Source organism: Leuciscus leuciscus (assembly GCF_965113295.1).
Source record: "Leuciscus leuciscus genome assembly, chromosome: 1".
In the NCBI taxonomy this organism is placed as follows: domain Eukaryota; kingdom Metazoa; phylum Chordata; class Actinopteri; order Cypriniformes; family Leuciscidae; genus Leuciscus; species Leuciscus leuciscus.
The window spans coordinates 29,859,414-29,878,753 of record NC_138725.1 but is presented as its reverse complement, the minus strand read 5'-3'; the positions used below and the strand labels follow the sequence as shown (position 1 = coordinate 29,878,753).

The 19,340-nt window shown below is 37.6% G+C and overlaps 1 protein-coding gene across 1 annotated transcript; it reads left to right on the top strand.

Moving 5' to 3' along the window:
* Nucleotides 1-1,326: 1,326 nt before the first annotated feature.
* On the top strand, nt 1,327-19,116 carry LOC309474569 (uncharacterized protein; the record flags this gene model as incomplete). The annotated part of the gene is made up of 8 exons (XM_082137087.1): nt 1,327-1,379; nt 3,608-3,670; nt 3,933-3,977; nt 4,879-4,914; nt 7,106-7,141; nt 10,845-11,531; nt 16,597-18,378; nt 19,055-19,116. Exons 2-8 carry the CDS (start codon nt 3,667-3,669, stop codon nt 19,114-19,116), a joined length of 2,652 nt encoding a protein of 883 aa, XP_081993213.1. The 5' UTR covers nt 1,327-1,379; nt 3,608-3,666.
* Nucleotides 19,117-19,340: the final 224 nt, after the last annotated feature.

Sequence of the window (19,340 nt, the reverse complement as noted above, 5' to 3'; positions counted from 1 at the left end):
AGAAGACCCAAAACTCAAAACTGAGCCACACCCTAAGCCTTATCTAGATAAAAACAATAAATAAAGGTCAATGACTTCAACACAATGGTGACCCACAAAACTCAACAGAAACCCTTTAAATTCCAACAGAACATTACACACTAACAGATCTCTCAAGTTCTCTGCATCTTCACTTATTACAATCATGTTTGACTATTTCTTTCACATGTTCTGTTGCTGCAAGTCATTTGAGTTAATTCAGGAAATACCTGGTAATTATTTCTGGTAAAGTTTGTTTTTTATTATTATTATTATTAGGATATTTTACTATATATATGTATGTATGTATATATATATATATATATATATATATATATATATATATATATATATATATATATATATATATTTTTTTTTTTTTTTTGGCAGTTGCTGCTGACACTCATTTGAACATTTTTTATTTTATTTATTTTTTACAATCAGTAGTAAAGAAGGAGATAAATATCCAAGAATAAAAGTTTGAATTTGGATCTGTTCCTGATGTAATAACGAGAGAGATCGGTCTGAGAATTAAAGATTGATCATTTACTGAGCGAGTTCAACAGAAAGCAGTTCAATCAAGCGAATCACAGGCTGATCCACATGTACAAACTAGGCTCTTCTTTGCTGCTTTTTAAGATAAGTTCAACTGCATTAGACTGTCATAAATATTCACAAATAACTTTTAAATCTCATTCTACAACAGTTCCTCACTCAAACCATTACATCCCGAAGATTTGGATTAAATGATCACATAAATGTTTATCAATTCAATATATTAAATATATTAAATAAAAATAAATTGTAGTATTTTAAAAAATTTATCTTAACTGCATTAAAGTGCATTGGATCAAGGTCATAATCCTGATTTGGACCCAATGATCACTGGATTGATCTGGATCCTCACGCCAACAATCGGCCCACATGACCCAGCTCTGGCTGACAGGAGACATGCAGTGCCAGATTGAGGACATTCGGGACAAGATCACTTGCTGTGTGGCTAATGCACCAAATTACATAACATAATTTAATATAAATGTCATCTTTATTGTTAATCATTTTACCATATATTACGTATTTTTTTATCACAAGCTCAGGTTACAAATTAGATTATCTTATTTTGTGAAAAGTTGTTTAAATATTATTATTATTATTATTATTATTATTTATTTGTTTTTTTTTTTGCATTTGATATAAACTGTATATTTCATTGGTGAACTGGAAAATAATTGGATGTGAGTCTAAAGTCTTTAAAGGTAATGCAAATGAGTCACGTGGACGTTTTATTGGCATGTCAATCATATTTGACCTTTGATTTTTAGAACTTAAAGGTGTTGGTGATATAATGGTGCGCAGTGCAGGTAAGATTTACATTTAACCAAAGAGTTATGTTACCCAGATACTTGTACTAGCATGTGTTTTAAATGTTTCTTTCATGATTCATTATAATCTAATACATAGGTTATTCTATAATGCGGTTTTATAATACTGAGTTTATTAGTGTTTTTCAGTAGTGAACTGGGCTTGCTTAGAATTGGGATTTCAAATGACAAAGCAACTACTATGCAAAACTCTTTTTCCAATACAAATTAATCTTGGAGATGAATATTGTAAAATGTTTGTCTCTGTCTGTCTGTCTTTGAAAATGATGAAAGATCGACCAATGTTTTTTTTTTTTAAATCCGTGTATGCTGTGCAGTTGTTTTTCCATTCATAAGTGGTTATTTGGTGTTGGTTTGTTCCCTCCTTTTTTCAGATATTTTTTGGACTAATTAAAATGGCTGAACAGGATTCTGTTAGAAACTTGACCAACATATTATGGTGAAATGCATTAGACGTATTTGTTCTGCAAAGCAAAGTCCCTTTCAGTTCACTCAGCGGCCATCTTAGGAACACTCAGTACAGCTCCTATTATAGAGGGAAATACCAAAATGTCAAACTCTGATTCAGCAAAACATTCTGACATGAACATTAAAAAAAAAAAAAATTGGTAACACTTTATTTTGATGGTCCCTTTTGAACATTCTGTTAACTATAAGTAGCTTTGCAACTACATGTCAACTAACTCTCATTACAGTATTAGTAGAGTGTCTGCTTAATATCTGCTAACTCTTTATTGTGATGCTCCTCCAACAGACATTCTACTGACTATAAGTAACTTTGCAACTACATGTCAACTTATTCTAACCCTACCAGTTTACTAATACTCTACTAACACTCTAATGAGAGTTAGTAGACATGTACAGTAGGTGTGACACTACTTATATAGTCTACAGAATGTGTTAAAGGGACCATCAAAATAAAGTGAAACCAAAACATTATGTTAAAAAATATGTGTCATCTTTGTCCAGCCAATGCAGAGTGTACAGCAAAGACAGACAAAAGCAAAGTTTTATGTAATAAGACGATGTATTCAGAGGTAGAGGGTTTAATGACCATTGGTAATCCATTTCACAATTTTTGGGTAGCGACCAAGAATGAATCTTTTGCTTATTAAGTGTGACAGAGGAATTTCAAGAAGCAGCTGGTTGTTGGATCTAGCGGCGGCCTTAAGCATCTGGGGGCCCATTTCAATAACTACTGTAATATGGGGCCCTACATAAAACATAAACATAATAGAGCAGAAAAAGCCGTTCGCGGGGCGGTAAACGTCACCATGGTAACCGCGGCGCGAGTTCGACCAATCAGAGCAAGTGTTTTGCTTAGAACTGACGTCTCTGATTAGTAGAACTCGCGCCGCGGTTACCATGGTGACGTTTACCGCCCCGCGAACGGCTTCTCCAGAAGATCGCAAATAACAAGGTTGATTTCATACCTTGTGGCTTAGGAGCAGAAACTTTAGTTTCACAACCTCGTAGCTCGTGGTCAATCTACCTTGGATGGTTTAGACATTATGGCTGAAAATCAATATCCTACGGAGAAAATTAAAGGTGGTATCAGTGATTTCAGGCCCAAAAATATATATCTTTTTTTCCTAACGATCCGCTAGCTGCCCGCCCCATAAGCATGCCGTCAAAAAAACGCGTCTCTGTAGGCAGCCTAGGCTCTGAGATCGATGTTAAGCCACTCATTCTTAGTTTAATTTTCATGGACTTTTAATTTGTAATTTTGAGTCACATGTGTTTCTTTGTTAAATTTCCTGCCACTGCACAGGTGTTCATCATTAGCTCCCTCAATTGCTTGGTATTTAAGTTGCTCTCTTTTCAATGTACTTTTGTCCATTCTCGTTAATGCATCAGTTGAGCTATCTCGCCTTGATTTGTTGGATTACCTTCTGAGGTTGTTATTAAAGACTGTTAACCTAATCTTAATCATCATCTTCTGCTTCTACAATGTGTGGCAGTATACTTATGAATTGCCTATTTTTATTTTAGTTTTACACAGACTTCGAAAAGGCAATCATGTGTAAGCAAACATTTTCCTGTCGTGGCCCGTTACAGTAGCCTATGTGTGTTCTCAATATTAATTGTCAAACTAATATCTGCATACAATATTGCAGTATAAAGTGAAACAATAAAATGAGATAAACTGTTTGCAATATAGCGGAACGAAGTGTTCTTGCTCGTGAAACTTTTTCTTTTGATTTCAGGAATGGTGTTCTGATGATTTGTGCTACCGGCAGTGGGTGCGAAGAAAATAAATTCCAGGATGGGTAAGAATCAAGTTAGAATGTATAGGCCGATATATAGGTGAAATGTTGCTATTTCCCCAGTCTAAAGAATCACTGCTTTTTAAAATGTATGGTCAACTTCATCGCAGTGCAGGAAGTAAAACATGCATGGGCCTAGAACGTATCCTAAATAACTTGCTGTATTTTCTCAAAGTGCTTGTAATGTAACATCATTTAGAGAAGATTTGTCACCTTGTGCAGTGTGTTTGGTTGTTTGTTTTATGTTGTGTTTGGATTTGTCTAGACTCAATCGTACGGCAGGATGCACAAAGGAGAGGACGAAAGTTACGTAAGTGTCAAATCACGAAAATAACCACAGAACTTTGAAAATGGAAGCAGAAGTTATCAAAAATGAGGACTAGTTATAGTAAAATGTTACTTTTGTAGAATTTTTTTTTGGAGTGAACTTAATCACAATGATCTGTTCTATTTATATGCTACTTGAATAATGCTTCTATATGTTATAACATTGTGGCACTGACGCTGCTCTCTGTTTCTCCTTTATAAATGTGTTTACTGTTTATTTAACTGCTGTTGTGAGGAGGAGCAAGGCACATGGCTTAAAAAGGGAGAAAAAGGAATGAAAAGTTGCTGTGAGTTGTTTGGGAAAATTTAGACTGTCTTCTTTACGTTTTGTTGTTTTGGGGAATTTAGGATGCCTCCGGATACCCATGTTTTTAGGTTGTAACGTTCAGAAAATAAACAACAGCCTTTTAGTGTTTGTGAACTGAATCTTCATATCTTCTATTTCTTCTGAAATTACATGACACAACACTGGTGTCAGAAGTGAGATGCATACCACATCTTTCGGTTTGTGATTCCCAGAAGATAATGGAGAATAAACTGCTAAGATCGCTTCAGTTATCCACTCAAAAATTAGGACGGCATGAGACTAATCCCGAGGGAAAGCAAACACTGTTCAACCACCTGTCGTGTACTTTTCTGTTTATCATCAATAACACTTCTATATTGTTGTGTCGTGTATTTTCCCAGAAGAAATCCTTTTCTCCCTGCTCCTCCCCCAACTATCCCTTGATTCAAAGTCTTTTCCATGCACTAAAATGTTGTCCAAAGTTCCCACTATCAGAGATACTTTCATTAAATTAAATCAAATCAGACATATTGATGTCAATTAGGACATTTGATACAATAACAATACCTGTGTTTTTTTTGTTTTGTTTTTTTCTCAGAGAAAGAGCGAAGTACAAGTGCTGAACGTCCTAACAGTAAGTTTTTTTTTTTTTTTTTTTTTTTCAGATATAATTGTTTTTATACAGTTTCTGGTGAAAGGTTTTTGATGATGTTTTCTCATTACTATTATATATAATGATTTAATATGAAATCAAATTGTGAATTAATTAAATTACATATGAATCACAAATCAAGTCTTTTCTCAGTTAATATTAGGGATGCAGTGATCATGATTTTTAAGTTTCAATTTTTTATTTTTTTTTACAAGCAAACCGGAAGATTTTGATACCAGTTGCTGATACATTTTCTTTAAGCAATTAAGCATTTTTGTTTTGTTTATTGAGTGGCTTTGAACAAAAAAACATCTGTAGCCATTTGAAATTAGAGGCAACCACTGCAGATGGGCTGAATGAAAATAGTAATTCACTCTCTGACAGTAGGTGGTGCTTATGTAACGACCCGGGCTAGCCACAGGGAGCTGTACCGTAGAATAATACACACATGGGGTCGCTGTAGGGATCACATCATCTGGGACCCAGCCTAGTGCAGGTTCCATCAATTTATATGAGTGCTAGGCCTGGCGGGGGGGGTGGAGGAATTGGACAGGGTTCGGAACTCATCTGGCGCAGAACGGCGCATGTATCCGGTCCATGGGGGGGGGAATGGTGCAGCAAGCCGACACTTTGAGCAGGGCCTACAGTGTTGACTGGCTTCTATGAGAAGAGAGCACATGGGAGGACACTGGCTCGACATCGAGGCTATAAAACCTAGCGAACGTGTTTGGTGTCGCCCAGCCCGTAGCTCTACAAATATCTTTATTGCCCAAGAAGCAACACTCCGAGTGGAGTGGGCTCACAACCCGGGGGGGCATGGTGCGTCTTGGGACTGGTACGCCAGGACGATGGCATCGATAATCCAATGGGCCAACCTCTGCTTGGAGACAGCCTTTCCCTTCTGCTGGCCTTCTGACTCCATAGAAGGAGATGGCTGGGTGAGTTGTGACATGATGGTTGATGTATGTGTTGTCTGTACAGACCCGTAATTGCTTGCCTAGTAGCGGCTTTTTGAGGCGGCCCAGCGCAAAAGCGTACTGCTAACAACTCGAGGCAGTTGATGTGCCTTTGCAGTTGGGGGCCCATCCAGATCCCTACAACAGCATTCCAGTTGTATGTGGTGCCCCAACTGGTGGTGGAGGCATCCATGGTAACCACAGCATGCCTGGACACTTGTTGTAGGGGCACTCCTGTCCAGAGAAATGAAGGGTCTGACCACGGTCTGTGGGTTTGGTGGCAGGTTGGAGTGATTGTCACACAGAGTGTGCCTCTCTGCCACACCCATCTCGGGACTCTGTCATGAAGCCAGTGCTGAAGGGGCCTCATGTGAAGCAACCTGAGCAGCGTTACTGCGGCTGCTGATGCCATATGCTCTAGGAGCCTCTGAAAGTGTTTCAGGGGGACCACTGTACTGCTCTTAAATGTATTCAAGCAGTTCAATAATGACCAAACACGTTCCCCTGTGAGGCGTGCCATCTGGTTGACGAATCTAACCAAGAAAAGAGATCTTCTGCAGAGGTGACTAAGCACCAGGTCCCTGTGTTTGCACAACTGATCCCGAGACTGAGCTAGTATCAGCCAGTTGTCGAGATGGTTAAGAATGCGAACACCACACTCTCTCATGGGAGCATGGGACCTTCATAAAGACGCGAGGGGACAGGGACAGCCCGAAGAGTAGGACTTTGTACTGATATGCTCCACCCTCAAAGGCAAAGCACAGAAACGGCCTGTGTCGCGGGAGGATCGAGACATGAAAGTATGCGTCCTTCAGGTCGATCTCTGCAAACCAATCTTGGGGACGGATGCATCGGAAGATGCATTTCTGTGTCAACATCTTGAACGGAAGTCTGTACAAGGCGCGGTTCAAGACTCACAGGGTCAAGATCGGCCTTATGATGTATGATAAATAATAATGATAAAGTGTATTCATTATTTAATTATAATAATTAAATTGAATGTATACTGTAAAGTTATTTTACATTAAATTATTCAATTTCTGTACCTGAATACATTTACATTTACCTAAAAAACATAAAGCACCTCTTAATTATTTGTATTTTTGTTCTATTTTATTTATCTGTGCTTGTAATTTGTTTATTTCTTATGCAGATGCTCTAAATTCTAAAATGTTAATCTGGACATTTGATAAAATTTGTGTTTTTTTCCCCCCCAGAGAGACAGCGCAGTACAAGTCCTGAACGTCCTAACAGTAAGTTAATTCTACCAATTTAGCAGGTGTTACATAATTGTTTTTATACAATATCTGGTAAAAGTTTTTCTCTCACATGCTTCTCTCACATGCTGGGGAGCGATCATGGATGGTCGCTCAGTGTCTCACTCTAGAACTCCCAGCACAAGGAAACTGGTGGGACTCATCACTTAGACTACATAACTGCCCGGTTGGTACATTGCTGGAACTTCTGCAGGATCAGTTCTCTGTAGGGCTATCCCCCACCACTCTAAAGGTTAAGGTGGTAGCGTAGCTGCTTACCATACATCTTTGGGTGGAGTCTTTGGGGAGAAACCGTTGGTGTATCCTCAGTGGTGCGTAGATCAGGTGGAGTATGGCGGCTTTGTTAGCCTTATAACAGGGGTATCCCTACAGACTGGTCCCTTCTGCACACATTTGTCAGGTTTACAACCTAGATTTGGGCTTTACCCCTGGGTCCCAGGTGATTTCTGTTGTTGTTGTGCTCGCCTTATTTCATACAAGACAGGCACTGGTCACTAGGCAGCATTGGTATAAACATTCCCATTGTGTCAATCTCGACGCAGTACGGGAAAGTTACGACTGTAACCTCGGTTCCCTGAAGAGGGAATGAGACGCTGCATCGCCCTGCCATACTTCCAGTTTGCCTGTGATGGACTTGCTTTGGCCTATCAGAAGCTGACAATGTTTGGTCTGGGTGTGCTTTTTAGCTTACTGTCATGACATCATCTGCCTATACGACATTGAATTGATTTCAAAAGTGCTTCAATCACACAGAGTGTTCCCATAGCGCCAATCTCGACGCAGTCATAACCGAAGCGTTTTGTGTCCTTAAAGAGTGTGATGGATTATATGGCGATAGAAGATTAGTTAAATTTAACACCGCTCTGTGTTTATATGGGAACCACCAACAGGGTGCTAAAAGTAACACTGAAGCAGTGTTAGAGTTAATGAGATAATTAAGAGATTAATTGAGTGATGATTGAGCATTGAAGACACCTAATGATAACAAGCAGAATCACTGAAGAAAAGAGAAACACAAGAACTACAACTGACTTCCGGAGATGAAATCAACTGAAGATAAAAGACAACATTAAATCTCTGAAGATCTCAGCAGAGGAGGATTTAACAACTCCACAAACAGCATTACCAGCTTCACTTATTGTCAACTAGTTATAGAGAATGAACAGAGTTTTAGATGTTTATGTTTTATTGGAAATAATAGGTTTTATGAAGTAACCATAATGGTGATCAGTGTTTCATATAGTTGGGCAGTTTGACTCTTGGCTTTTTAATCAAGTTTGTGGTCTTTGTAACAGTGTTTACCAAAACACATCATTTGTTACAAAGGAAGCCAGAATGAAAGATGATCAAGTGATGTAGGCTAATTTTAACCATCATGAAGTAGAATGATTCACTAATCTCATCACTGAGCAAAAATTGTTATTTGTTATTAATAGATTAGTTTTCACCAATGATAATTTCTTGCCACAGGTCAGACATTCTGAATCGTGATTTTTAAAATACCTTGTGGATCAAATTATTTTAGACACAAAAAGACATAGAGAATTAGCATATGAATCTCAACAATGGTGACATGCTTCATGCAGCAATCCATGCTGGGAGCCACCATATTATAAAACTAATGGCTCCCAGCATGCATTGCAGCATGAAGCATGTCACCATTGTTGTGATTCATAAGCTGATTCTTGATGTTAGTGTGTGTATATCTCTACGGTTTATTTTCTCGCAATGTATTTAGAAAATTAAAATTCAGAATGTTTGATCTTTGGCAAAAAAGTGTTGATAAAAATACTATAGGTAAAAAATCTGTTAATAACAAGTAACCTCTTTTGGTCAGTGATGACATTTGTCAAACATTTTTATTTATGATGATAAAATATGTATCACCCGATCATCTTTGTTTATTGTATCCTTTGCAACAAATTATGTGTTTTGGTAAACACTGTTACAAAGACAACTAATATATAAATAAATAAAGTGTCAAACCACCCAACTAAAGGAAACACTAATCACCATAATGGTAACCAAACATTTTTAATAAAACATCAACATCTAAAACTCTGTTCATTCTCAAAAATAACTTCTGTAGATGAATGACAGAAACAGGGCTCTCAAGTGTCGCGCATTGAGCATGACAGTCACTCATTTCGGTCTTTTGTCACGCACTCCCACCATACATTGTATTTATCACGCGGAAAAACTATTTATAATATATTCAATATGCCGCAGTGCCCCAAATTCTCTGGCCACGTCGCTCTCACTCACTATGGAACCGGCAGGAATCAAGCACGTCTCCCCTGGAATTCTTAGTCGAGCCTGCCACTTATCAGCCAATAAAAAAAAAAAAAAAAGAAAGGGGGTACACAATAGCCAATCAGAAAATAGCACTATTGTATCTGGGTAAAATTTAACGCAACAACCAATGGAAAAAAGCATATTCTGGAATTGTTCACGTTATTCTCAAAGTGCGTCAAACGTCAAAGTTTCGTTCACCCACAGAGGAAACCACTGGAGCTCCGAGCATCACTTTGAGCACAAGTCATGATCTCCTGTTTTAATGTTACAAAAAATTCGCAACTTGTTTGACACAAACAGTGACAACTTGACTGGTGTTTGAGAATGTTTCCCAGATAATTAGCATCAGTTTTTCATGAGTGTCTGTAACTTAGCCAACAGTTTTACAGCCTGTTCACTGACAACACCTGCTCAGAACAAGTAGTCTAGGCCTAGTCATATTTTCAATATCACACGATGACTGACATATTGTCACAGTATAACATATTGCCACTCTTGCCTGTCTTCAAAACTTGAGAGCCCTGCAGAAATAAGGTCAAGCTGGTTTGTAATAAGAGAGATTTCATACATTTTCAGTTGATTTCATCTAAGGCTGTGTCTGGAAGTCAGTTTTAGTTATTTAGTTTCTCTTTTCTTCAGTGATTCTGCTGGTTATCATCAGCTGTCTTCAATAATCGAACAATCATCACTCAATTAATCACTTAATTATCTAATTAACTCTAACACTGCATCAGTGTTACTGTAACACCCTGCTTGTGGTTCCCATATAAACACAGAGCGGTGTTAATTTAACATTGGGAAATTTACTGTGTAGCAACTGCATTTTGGACTAATTGTATCTTGTTTATTGAGGATGCAGGTCAACAAGCTAGTAATGCATTACAGTAATCTAGTCTAGAGGTCATGAATGCATGAACTAACCTTTCTGCATCAGAAACAAATAGCATGTTCCGGAGCTTAGCAATGTTTCTGAGGTGGAAGAAGACTGTTTTTGTAACATATGCAATAAATGCAATATGATTTTCAAAAGACAAGTTGTTGTCTAATATATCTCCCATGTCTTTAACTGTAGAGGATGAAGTTACAGTACATCCTTCCAAATGCAAATTGTGTTCTAAGAGATTTTGTGTTCAGGTTTTTTGGTTTTTGGTACATTTACAGGTTTTTGGTACAACCATTTTTGGTTTAATGTAATTTTCACATTTTACTTAAATTGGGACAGCTGTAATCGATTAAGTTTAATTGCACATTTAATTGCCATTTTTTGCCCCTTTAACTTGGGGGCATTTTCATTTATATTGGTGGCATGTTTGCCCCAAAATCCCATTCATTTCCTACCCTGGTGTACAATACTAAAGTATGAGTTTTTTAATATGTTTTTCAGTGTCGGTGATTTTCTCTGGAAAAAAGAAGCTGAATCTGGTGCTGTGTGGAAAAGATACAACACTTAAGGTCTCTTTGTCAAAACTTTTACGAGGGAAACTGATAAAACCTTCATATCAGAGAGAGAGCAGTGAAGAGTGTGTGAAGAGAGAGGAGACAATACATGGACGTGTGATCAGTCTGGTGGAGCTTCCAGCTGTCAATCACCTCTCAGAAGAGGAAGTGATGCGTCAGACTCTCCGCTGTGTGTCTCTCTGTGATCCTGGAGTTCATGTTTTCCTCCTCATTGTTCCTGCTGGCCCTATGACTGATGAAGACAAAGCAGAAATAGAGAAGATCCAGAGCATATTCAGCTCCAGAGAACACTTCATACTGCTATTCACCTCAGATCTCCCCGTTGAAGAACCAGTGACAGATTTGTTCAAATCCAACCCAGAATTTCAGAGGTTAATCAGTCTCTGTGGAGGTCAGTACAGAGTGATGGGGTTAAATGGACCTGAACACCCAAGCCAGATCCCAGAACTACTGGATTATATAGAGAACATGAAGATTGAACCCTATTCACTTCAGATGTATGTGAAAGCTCAAAAAAACAGAGTCAGACGTGAAACAGAGCAGAAATATATAGAAGAACTGAAGAGAATGGAGAATGAAAATAAAGAGTTAAAGCAGAATACTCAGTTAGAAGGTTAGTGTTTTTTTTATTTTTTTTATTTTTATTTTTTATGTAGGCCTATCTTTATAAGAATGTAGCCTACACACTTTTCCTTTACAATATTCCAGCAATCATGTTGTTAGCCCTGTAATACTGTTGTTAATGTAGAATCAGAACTAGATTCACTTCATGATTCATGAATGAATCACTCTTTTGAGTCATTTCCAGGAATTGGTCAAATCTGTAAGCAAAACACATGTAAAGTTATAGGATACTTTAACTTTATTGAAAAAAATATATATATTTGCCTAGAATTAATTACAATAAACCTGAAGAAGCATCCCATTGATCGCCAATGATAAAGAAAGTCTTTGAGTTCATGCTTTTTAAGTTTAAGTTCCAAAACCTGTGAATCTTGTGACTGCAGACAAATACATTTTTCATTTTCTCTGAAAATAATTCTCTCATGTAGGTTATAATTGGAACATTAAAAATGGAGCAGACCATCGTTCTATCGATGCAAACAAAGTATTTGAATAGATATATAATATCTGAATAGACTGAACAGAATTCTGCTATTCAACCATGAAATAAATTTTAATCATGTTTGGAGGTTCTTATGTTACATCACTGCTGAGGAAACTCCAGAACATGTGATGCAATTTATTGATTAATTTTGTTATTATTCATGCTTGACTATTATAAATATGACAGGTCATAAAACCAAGTTTGGACTTGTTCACAATGTCAACTGCATCTGAACCAAATTTTGTGTTGATATCTCAAAGAAATCAAAAGTAACAGCACTTGCCCAGCTAACAGATTTTTGTTATAAGAACATTCTCCAAATATTCAGTGTTGGTTCTGGGAACGTAAAAAATGTCCAGTTTTCTTGACGTTAGAGGAACATGTTTTAAAAGATATAATGTTCCTCAAACGTTCTTTCAACTTAATTTTTATTTAAAATTCAACATTCTTGGTACGTTGATTTGTAACATTCCAAGAACATAAAAATGTCCAGGTTCCTGAATGTTACTATAAATGTTATTTAATGGTTAGTGTGATGTTCCTGAAAAATTCTTTCAATCATCTTTCGAAAGAGTAATAAGAACACAAACTACAACTTTATTCAGACACAGCCTTAGATGAACTGAAGATAAAAGACATTAACTCTCTCAAGATCTGATTAAACAACTGATTAAAAATTACCAATGCAGAAATGTTCTCCAAAAAACCTGAAATTGCTGATAAAGCCCCAACTGAATGAAAGTCAAAGGTCAAGAGCCCAACTAAAGCAAACACTGATCTCCATGATGGTGACCTCAAACAAAACATTTTCAATAAGACATCAACATCTAAACCTCTGTTCTTTCTCAATAAGAACTTCTGTAGATGTATGACAGAAATAAAGTCAGTCTGGTTAGTAATAAGTGAAGCTGGTAATGCTGTTTGTGGAGTTGTTTGATCAGATCTTGAGAGAGTTAATGTCTTTTATGTTCAGTTCATCTAAGGCTGTGTCTGAATAAAGTTGTAGTTTGTGTTCTTATTTCTCTTTCTTTCAGTGCTTGTTCACAGCAGGTGTTTGAATGATTGAAAGAATGTTTCAGGAACATCACACTAACCTATCAATAACATTCTATTAATATTCAGGAATATGGACATTTTCATGCTAATGTGACGACCTGTGCTTTGAACGGCGTCGAGAGCACCTTGGGCACATAGCCGTGTCTCGGTCTGAGGGTGACTCTGGAATCACCGACCCCAAACTCCATGCAGGAAGGGCTCATGGAGAGCACCTGCAAATCACCCACTCGCTTAACTGATGCCAATGCCAGCAGAAGAGCAGTCTTTAGCGATAGTGGCTTTAGTTCAGCAGACTGAAGCGGCTAAAATGGTGGGCCTTTCAGGGCTCCGAGAACCGTGGAAAGGTCCCATGCCGGTATAGAAGGAGGCCGAGGAGGGTTCATCCTCCTGGCCCCTATAAGAAAACGAAAAAGTCGTTTCTGCCTAGTGATTGATCAGCCACAGGAGTGTGGTAGGCTGCAATGGCTGCCACATGTACATTGAGCGTGGAGGGCGTGCGTCCCACGTCCAAAAGCTCTTGAAGAAACGAAAGAACCACTGACACCTCACATGAAAAGGCACCAGCTGGCGAAGACCACCCTCTTAAGAGTATATAATTGTCTAGTAGACGGTGCTTTAGCTTCAGTGATAGTGTTTAGGACTCTCTCTGTGAGGTCCCCGGATACCCGTTGAGGGGCCACACATGAAGGGCCCACAAGTCTGGGCAGGGGTGTCAAACCGTCCCGTTCGCCTGTGTGAGGAGGTCTTTCCTCAGAGATTTCGGCCAGGGGGCCTCTGCGCCAGCTCTGGGAACCATACCTGGGTCTTCCAGAGGGGAGCTATTAGAAGGACATTGCTCCTGCTGTTCCTGATCCGCTCGATGACCTGAGGGATCATCGAGACAGGAGGGAATGCATAGAGGGGGCAACTGGGACAGGCATGGGTCAGCGCGTCCTTGTTCTTCGAAAAGAATGCTGAGTAAGGGACGTGCCATGACTTCATGAGCTCTTTGTGTACCTCAGGGAAGAAAGGCGCTGGTTTGTGACGGGGGGGCCTGCTGGCGCCCGGCGAGACCATCCATCCAATCGGCTCTTCACAGGCTCTTACGCAATACGAAGTGACCGTTCTCGAAAGGGAACTGGACATTTTTATGTTCTTGGAATGTTAGAAATCAACGTTCCTAGAATGTTGAATTTTAAATCAAAATTAAGTTGAAAGAAAATTTGAGGAACATTATATCTTTTAAAACATGTTCCTCTAAGGTCAAGAAAACTGGACATTTTTTACGTTCCCAGAACCAACACTGGAGAATGTTCTTATACACTGTCAGAAATAGGGGTACAGCAGGAGTCCATTTCTGTCCCCCAAGGTACATATATGTACCTTTGTGAGGGTCAAAAAGGTACATATATGTCCCCAAGCATTAAAAGGTACAAATATATACCGTTTCTTTTAAAGGTTACGGTACAATATCAAAAGACAGCCTCTGCTAAGTTTTTTTTTTTTTTTTTTTTTTAAGGTTTTAATGATACCTTAATCATTTAAGGTATATTTTAACTTATCACACTATATGTGAGTAGCCTTGAAATAAAGGAAATAAAAATTTTGTAAGTCAATTTACTGATATTAAATACTGATAAATATTAAACACAGCAAAAACTCCAGTGTTAAATGAACTCTCCTGGGAGTTTATTTGGCTCCAGACTCAAGAGTGTTAAAGTGTTAAAATATGAATGTTAAATTAACAATCAAGATTGTTAAAGTTAATGATCTAATTAAGTGATTAATTGAGTGATGATTGACCATTATTGAAGACATCTGATGTTAACAAGCAGAATCACTGAAGGAGAAAATATCATTTTTTAAGACACCGTTATGGTGATCAGTGTTTGCTTGAGTTGGGCTCTTGACCCGTAAACTGTTAACAATAGATTTTGCTTGGTTGTTGTATCTGAGTTATAACTCTCAGATGAACAAAGAGAAAAGTTGATCAGGTGGTGTTGGTTATGTTTTGACATAATCATAAATTGTCTGAATCACTGAACTCATTTAAAGTCTAATCTCTGACTTAAATGTTTATTGTTGATCACAGCATCACTGTGATACTATAGCATAAGATCCAGAAGTTTTGAAATAATCTAAAGGATTTCTTAAAAGTTGTTCTGATAAAACAAATCTTTCTTTTAGGCACACACAGACATCAAGATTCAGTCTATGAATCTCAACAATGGTGACAAAAAGAATATTCAATTAGGGAAAGGAAATAACATAGACAATTTAGATCATAATTTATTCATACCGCAATGCATGATGGGAGCCATGAATGAGTTGTGATTGGTGGCAGCCACTGCAACATGCTTTATTATTGTCACCATTGTTGAGATTCACAGGCTGATTATTGATGTCAGTGTGTCTACATAAAGGACTTTTCAAAGTCTTTTGATCAGATCAACTTTTACAAATATTTAGATTAAATTGAAAATGATGAAAATCTTTTGCTGTAGAATCACAGTGATGCCGTAATCAACAATAAACATTTAAGTCTGAGATTAGACTTTAAATGAGTTCAGTGATTCAGGTCAATTTATGATTATGTCAAAACAACCAGCACCACCTGATCAACTTTTCTCTTTGTTCATCTAGCCGTTATAACTCAGATACAACAGCCAAACAAAATCTAAAGTTAATGATTTAAGGGCCAAGAGCACAACTAAAGCAAACAATGATCACCATAACGGTGTCTTAAAAATATATATTTTCTCCTTCAGTGATTCTGGAGTCATATAAACTCCCAGGAGAGTTCAATTAACACTGGAGTGTTTGCTGTTGGACCTCAAGGTATGTATCTCCTTGATCATATGTAACTTTTTGAGGATCAAAAAGCATTAAAAGTTACATATATGTACCGTTTCCTTTAAAGGTTAAGGTACAATATTGTACCCTTGAGGGTACAGCCCCAGTGACAAGCCATTGTACCCCTAAAGGTACAATTAATAATAATAATAATTATAGATAATAATTTATATGTCACAGCTAGACATTAAGTTTAAAATGAAATGTTGGAAAATGTGAAAATGAAAAGTATTTAATACATTTTTATTTTACTTCTGCGTGTGTGTAATATATATCTCATTATAGTCAACGATTGTACCCTGTCAAAGCCAATTTTGTACCATTTTTGAAGGGTCCATTTTTGTACTGTTAAATAAAGGTACGCTATTGTCACCACAGGTACAAGACTGGTCTCTTAAGGTACAAATCACAAGGGTACAAATATGTACCCTATGCCAAGGGTACAATATTGTACCCTTGAGGGTACAGCCCCAGTGACAAGCCATTGTACCCCTAAAGGTACAATTATGTACTTTATTTTCTGAGAGTGTAACAAAAGTCTGTTAGCTGGGGAGATCTCAAATATTCTCCCAGGAGAGTTAATTTAACACTATGACACATATTTTGTGTTGGTTAAACAAGAATGAATGTGTGAATTAATGATAACTTTTAATGATATTAATACACACATACATTATTTCAGGTGCTGAATGTTTGGATTATCTGAAGTTTTTGAGGATTGTGCTGATCGGGAGGACAGGAAATGGAAAGAGTGCAACTGGAAACACTATTCTGAGAAGAAATGAGTTTGTAAGTCAACCAAGCATGGATTCAGTGACGACCGTTTGTACGAAGGGAGTTGGTGAAGTTGATGGTCGATCAGTGGCTGTTGTTGATACTCCAGGACTCTTTGACACTGAACTTTCAAATGATCAAGCGGTGGAAGAAATAATGAAATGTGTTTCACTGTCGTCACCTGGACCTCATGTGTTTGTCATTGTGTTGAGTTTGGGGAGATTCACCAAGGAGGAAAATGATACTATGCAACTGATAAAGAATATCTTTGGTTCAAAAGCTGCTCAGTTCAGCATCGTTCTGTTCACTAGAGGAGACGAACTTGAGAATGTGTCCATAGAAGATTATGTGGAAAGAGGAAACAATACAGAACTGAAGAAACTGATCAGAGATTGTGGAAACAGATTCCTGGTTTTCAATAACAGAGAAAAACAAGACAAAACTCAAGTGATTCAACTGTTAAACATGATAGAAGAAGTGAAAAATAGTAATGAGGGACGATACTTCACTAACAGCATGTTTGAGGAGGCAGAGATGTCCATTAAAAAGAAAATGGAGGAAATACTGAAAGAAAGAGAAAGAGAAATTCAGAGTCAACATGAGACATTAAAAGCCAAATATGAGATGGAAATGGAAAATATGATAAAGAGACTTGAGGAAGAAAAAAAAAGAGCAGACGAAGAGAGAATGGAAATGCAGAATCAGCTGAGAGAAAAAGAGGAAAATCTCAGAAAAGAGTTTGAGAAAGAAAAAGAAGAACAGGAGAAACGAGAGACTGAAAATCAGAAACGATTAGAAGATGAAGTACAACTAAGAGCTGAATATCATCAAAAAATAGAAGAAATGAAAAAAGAGACTGAACATCAGAGATTACAGTATGAAAAACAGCAAAAGGACAGAGAAGATGAAGATAGAAAGAGAGAAGAAAAATACAGACAAGATCAAGAAAAGATGAAAAATAAACAAGAACGTATTATAGAAGAATTACGAATAAAACAGGAAAAAGAAATAAAAAAGAAAGATTTGGAGGAAGGAAAGAGGATCAAACAAGAAGAAAAAGAAAGACAAAAATGGGAAAAACAAATAAAGGCAGCTGAAAATGACAGAAAAGAGATTCAAGAGGAAATTAAACAACAACAGAAAGAATGGGAGAATGAAAAGAAACAACAGATGAGAGAACGAAAGGAAGAAGAAAGAAAGAGAAAAGAGAAACACAAGGATCAACTGAGAGAAAAACAAGAAGAACTGGAGAAAATGGAAAAGAGATTTGAAAAAGAGAGAGAAGAAAAAAGACAGAAGATAGAGGAGGAGAGAGAGAAACAGAGAAGAGAAAGAGAAGAAAATGAGAGAGAATATGAAGAAAAGAAAACTGAAATGGGAAGATATTATGAAAGACTGGAGCGAGAGAGAAAAGAGGAGTGGGAGAGAAGAAAACAAGCAGATGATGAGAGACGAGAAGCAGAGAAAAAGAAATGGAAGAAAATAACAGAAGATCTGAAACGAGAGCGAGAAAAGGAGATCAAGAGAAGAGAAACAGAAGAGATGAAGAGAAAAGAAAGAGAAGAGAAAGAGAGAAATGAAATGAAAAAGGAATATGAAGAGAAAATAAAAGTCATAAACAAGGCCGCCTTAATGCACGGGCTTACCTGGGCTGAAGCCCAGGGGCCTCCCAAGTTCAGGGGCCTCCCATGTTCAGGTTCATGATGAGCTGAAAAGGTCATATTGTTTTAACTTGTCAGATTTTGTCGCTGTATGTCGCTAGTCGCTTGTGGGTGTTGGTAGTGCTGTCGCTCTAATGTTATTGTTATGGTGCGTTCACACCAAACGCGAATAGAGCGTATGGCGCGAGTGATTTCAGTGTTGTAAAGACGCGTTTACGCGCGTCTAGAGGTCCCGCGGCGCGAATGAGGCGAGACTGCTCGTCTGGCCTCATCTATACAAAACACCACCACAAGTGATATTATACAACTATATCATTTTAATTTGACTAGGAATTAGGCTCAAAAGAAACAGTATGCTGTTGGGAGAGTGTTTTTATATCTACCACACAGCAGTGTTCAGGGATTAAATCATTTACTAGATTAACGATCGATCAATCTACAAATTAAACTCACTCATACTGTCATCAATTACTAAAACGTCATCCGAATTTGACAAATAGGCTAATACATTTTCTTGTCCCTAATAGTCAACATAATGCACTGTAAAATGAACTGCAGCAGTGCTAAACTTGCATCATAAAACTACAACACTCGAACTATAAATGTATGAATTAAACTCACTGAGACTGTCGACAGTTTCTTTTCCATGCATCATTTTATTATATCCATGTTTGTGGTTAGTTACAGTCAAATCATATAAAACAGTGAAATCGCCCTTGAACTCTTCGGTCTTGCCGATTCACATGCAATTTCACTCGAGACGGTGACGGGAGCTGAGCTTCTTATACTGTCTATGGAGCTGAGCTCCACTGAAAGGCTTCTTTCCTATTGGTCATCGCTCGCGAAAATCGCTTCTCATTTGCATAAAGTTGAAATTTAGTTGCTGTGTGTGGTTGTTAAATAAAGTGTCTTGTGTTTATGTGCTCAGTGATATGTTAATAACAATATTAAAATGAAAAACAATATTTAAAAAAATCACTGTTGTAGGTCT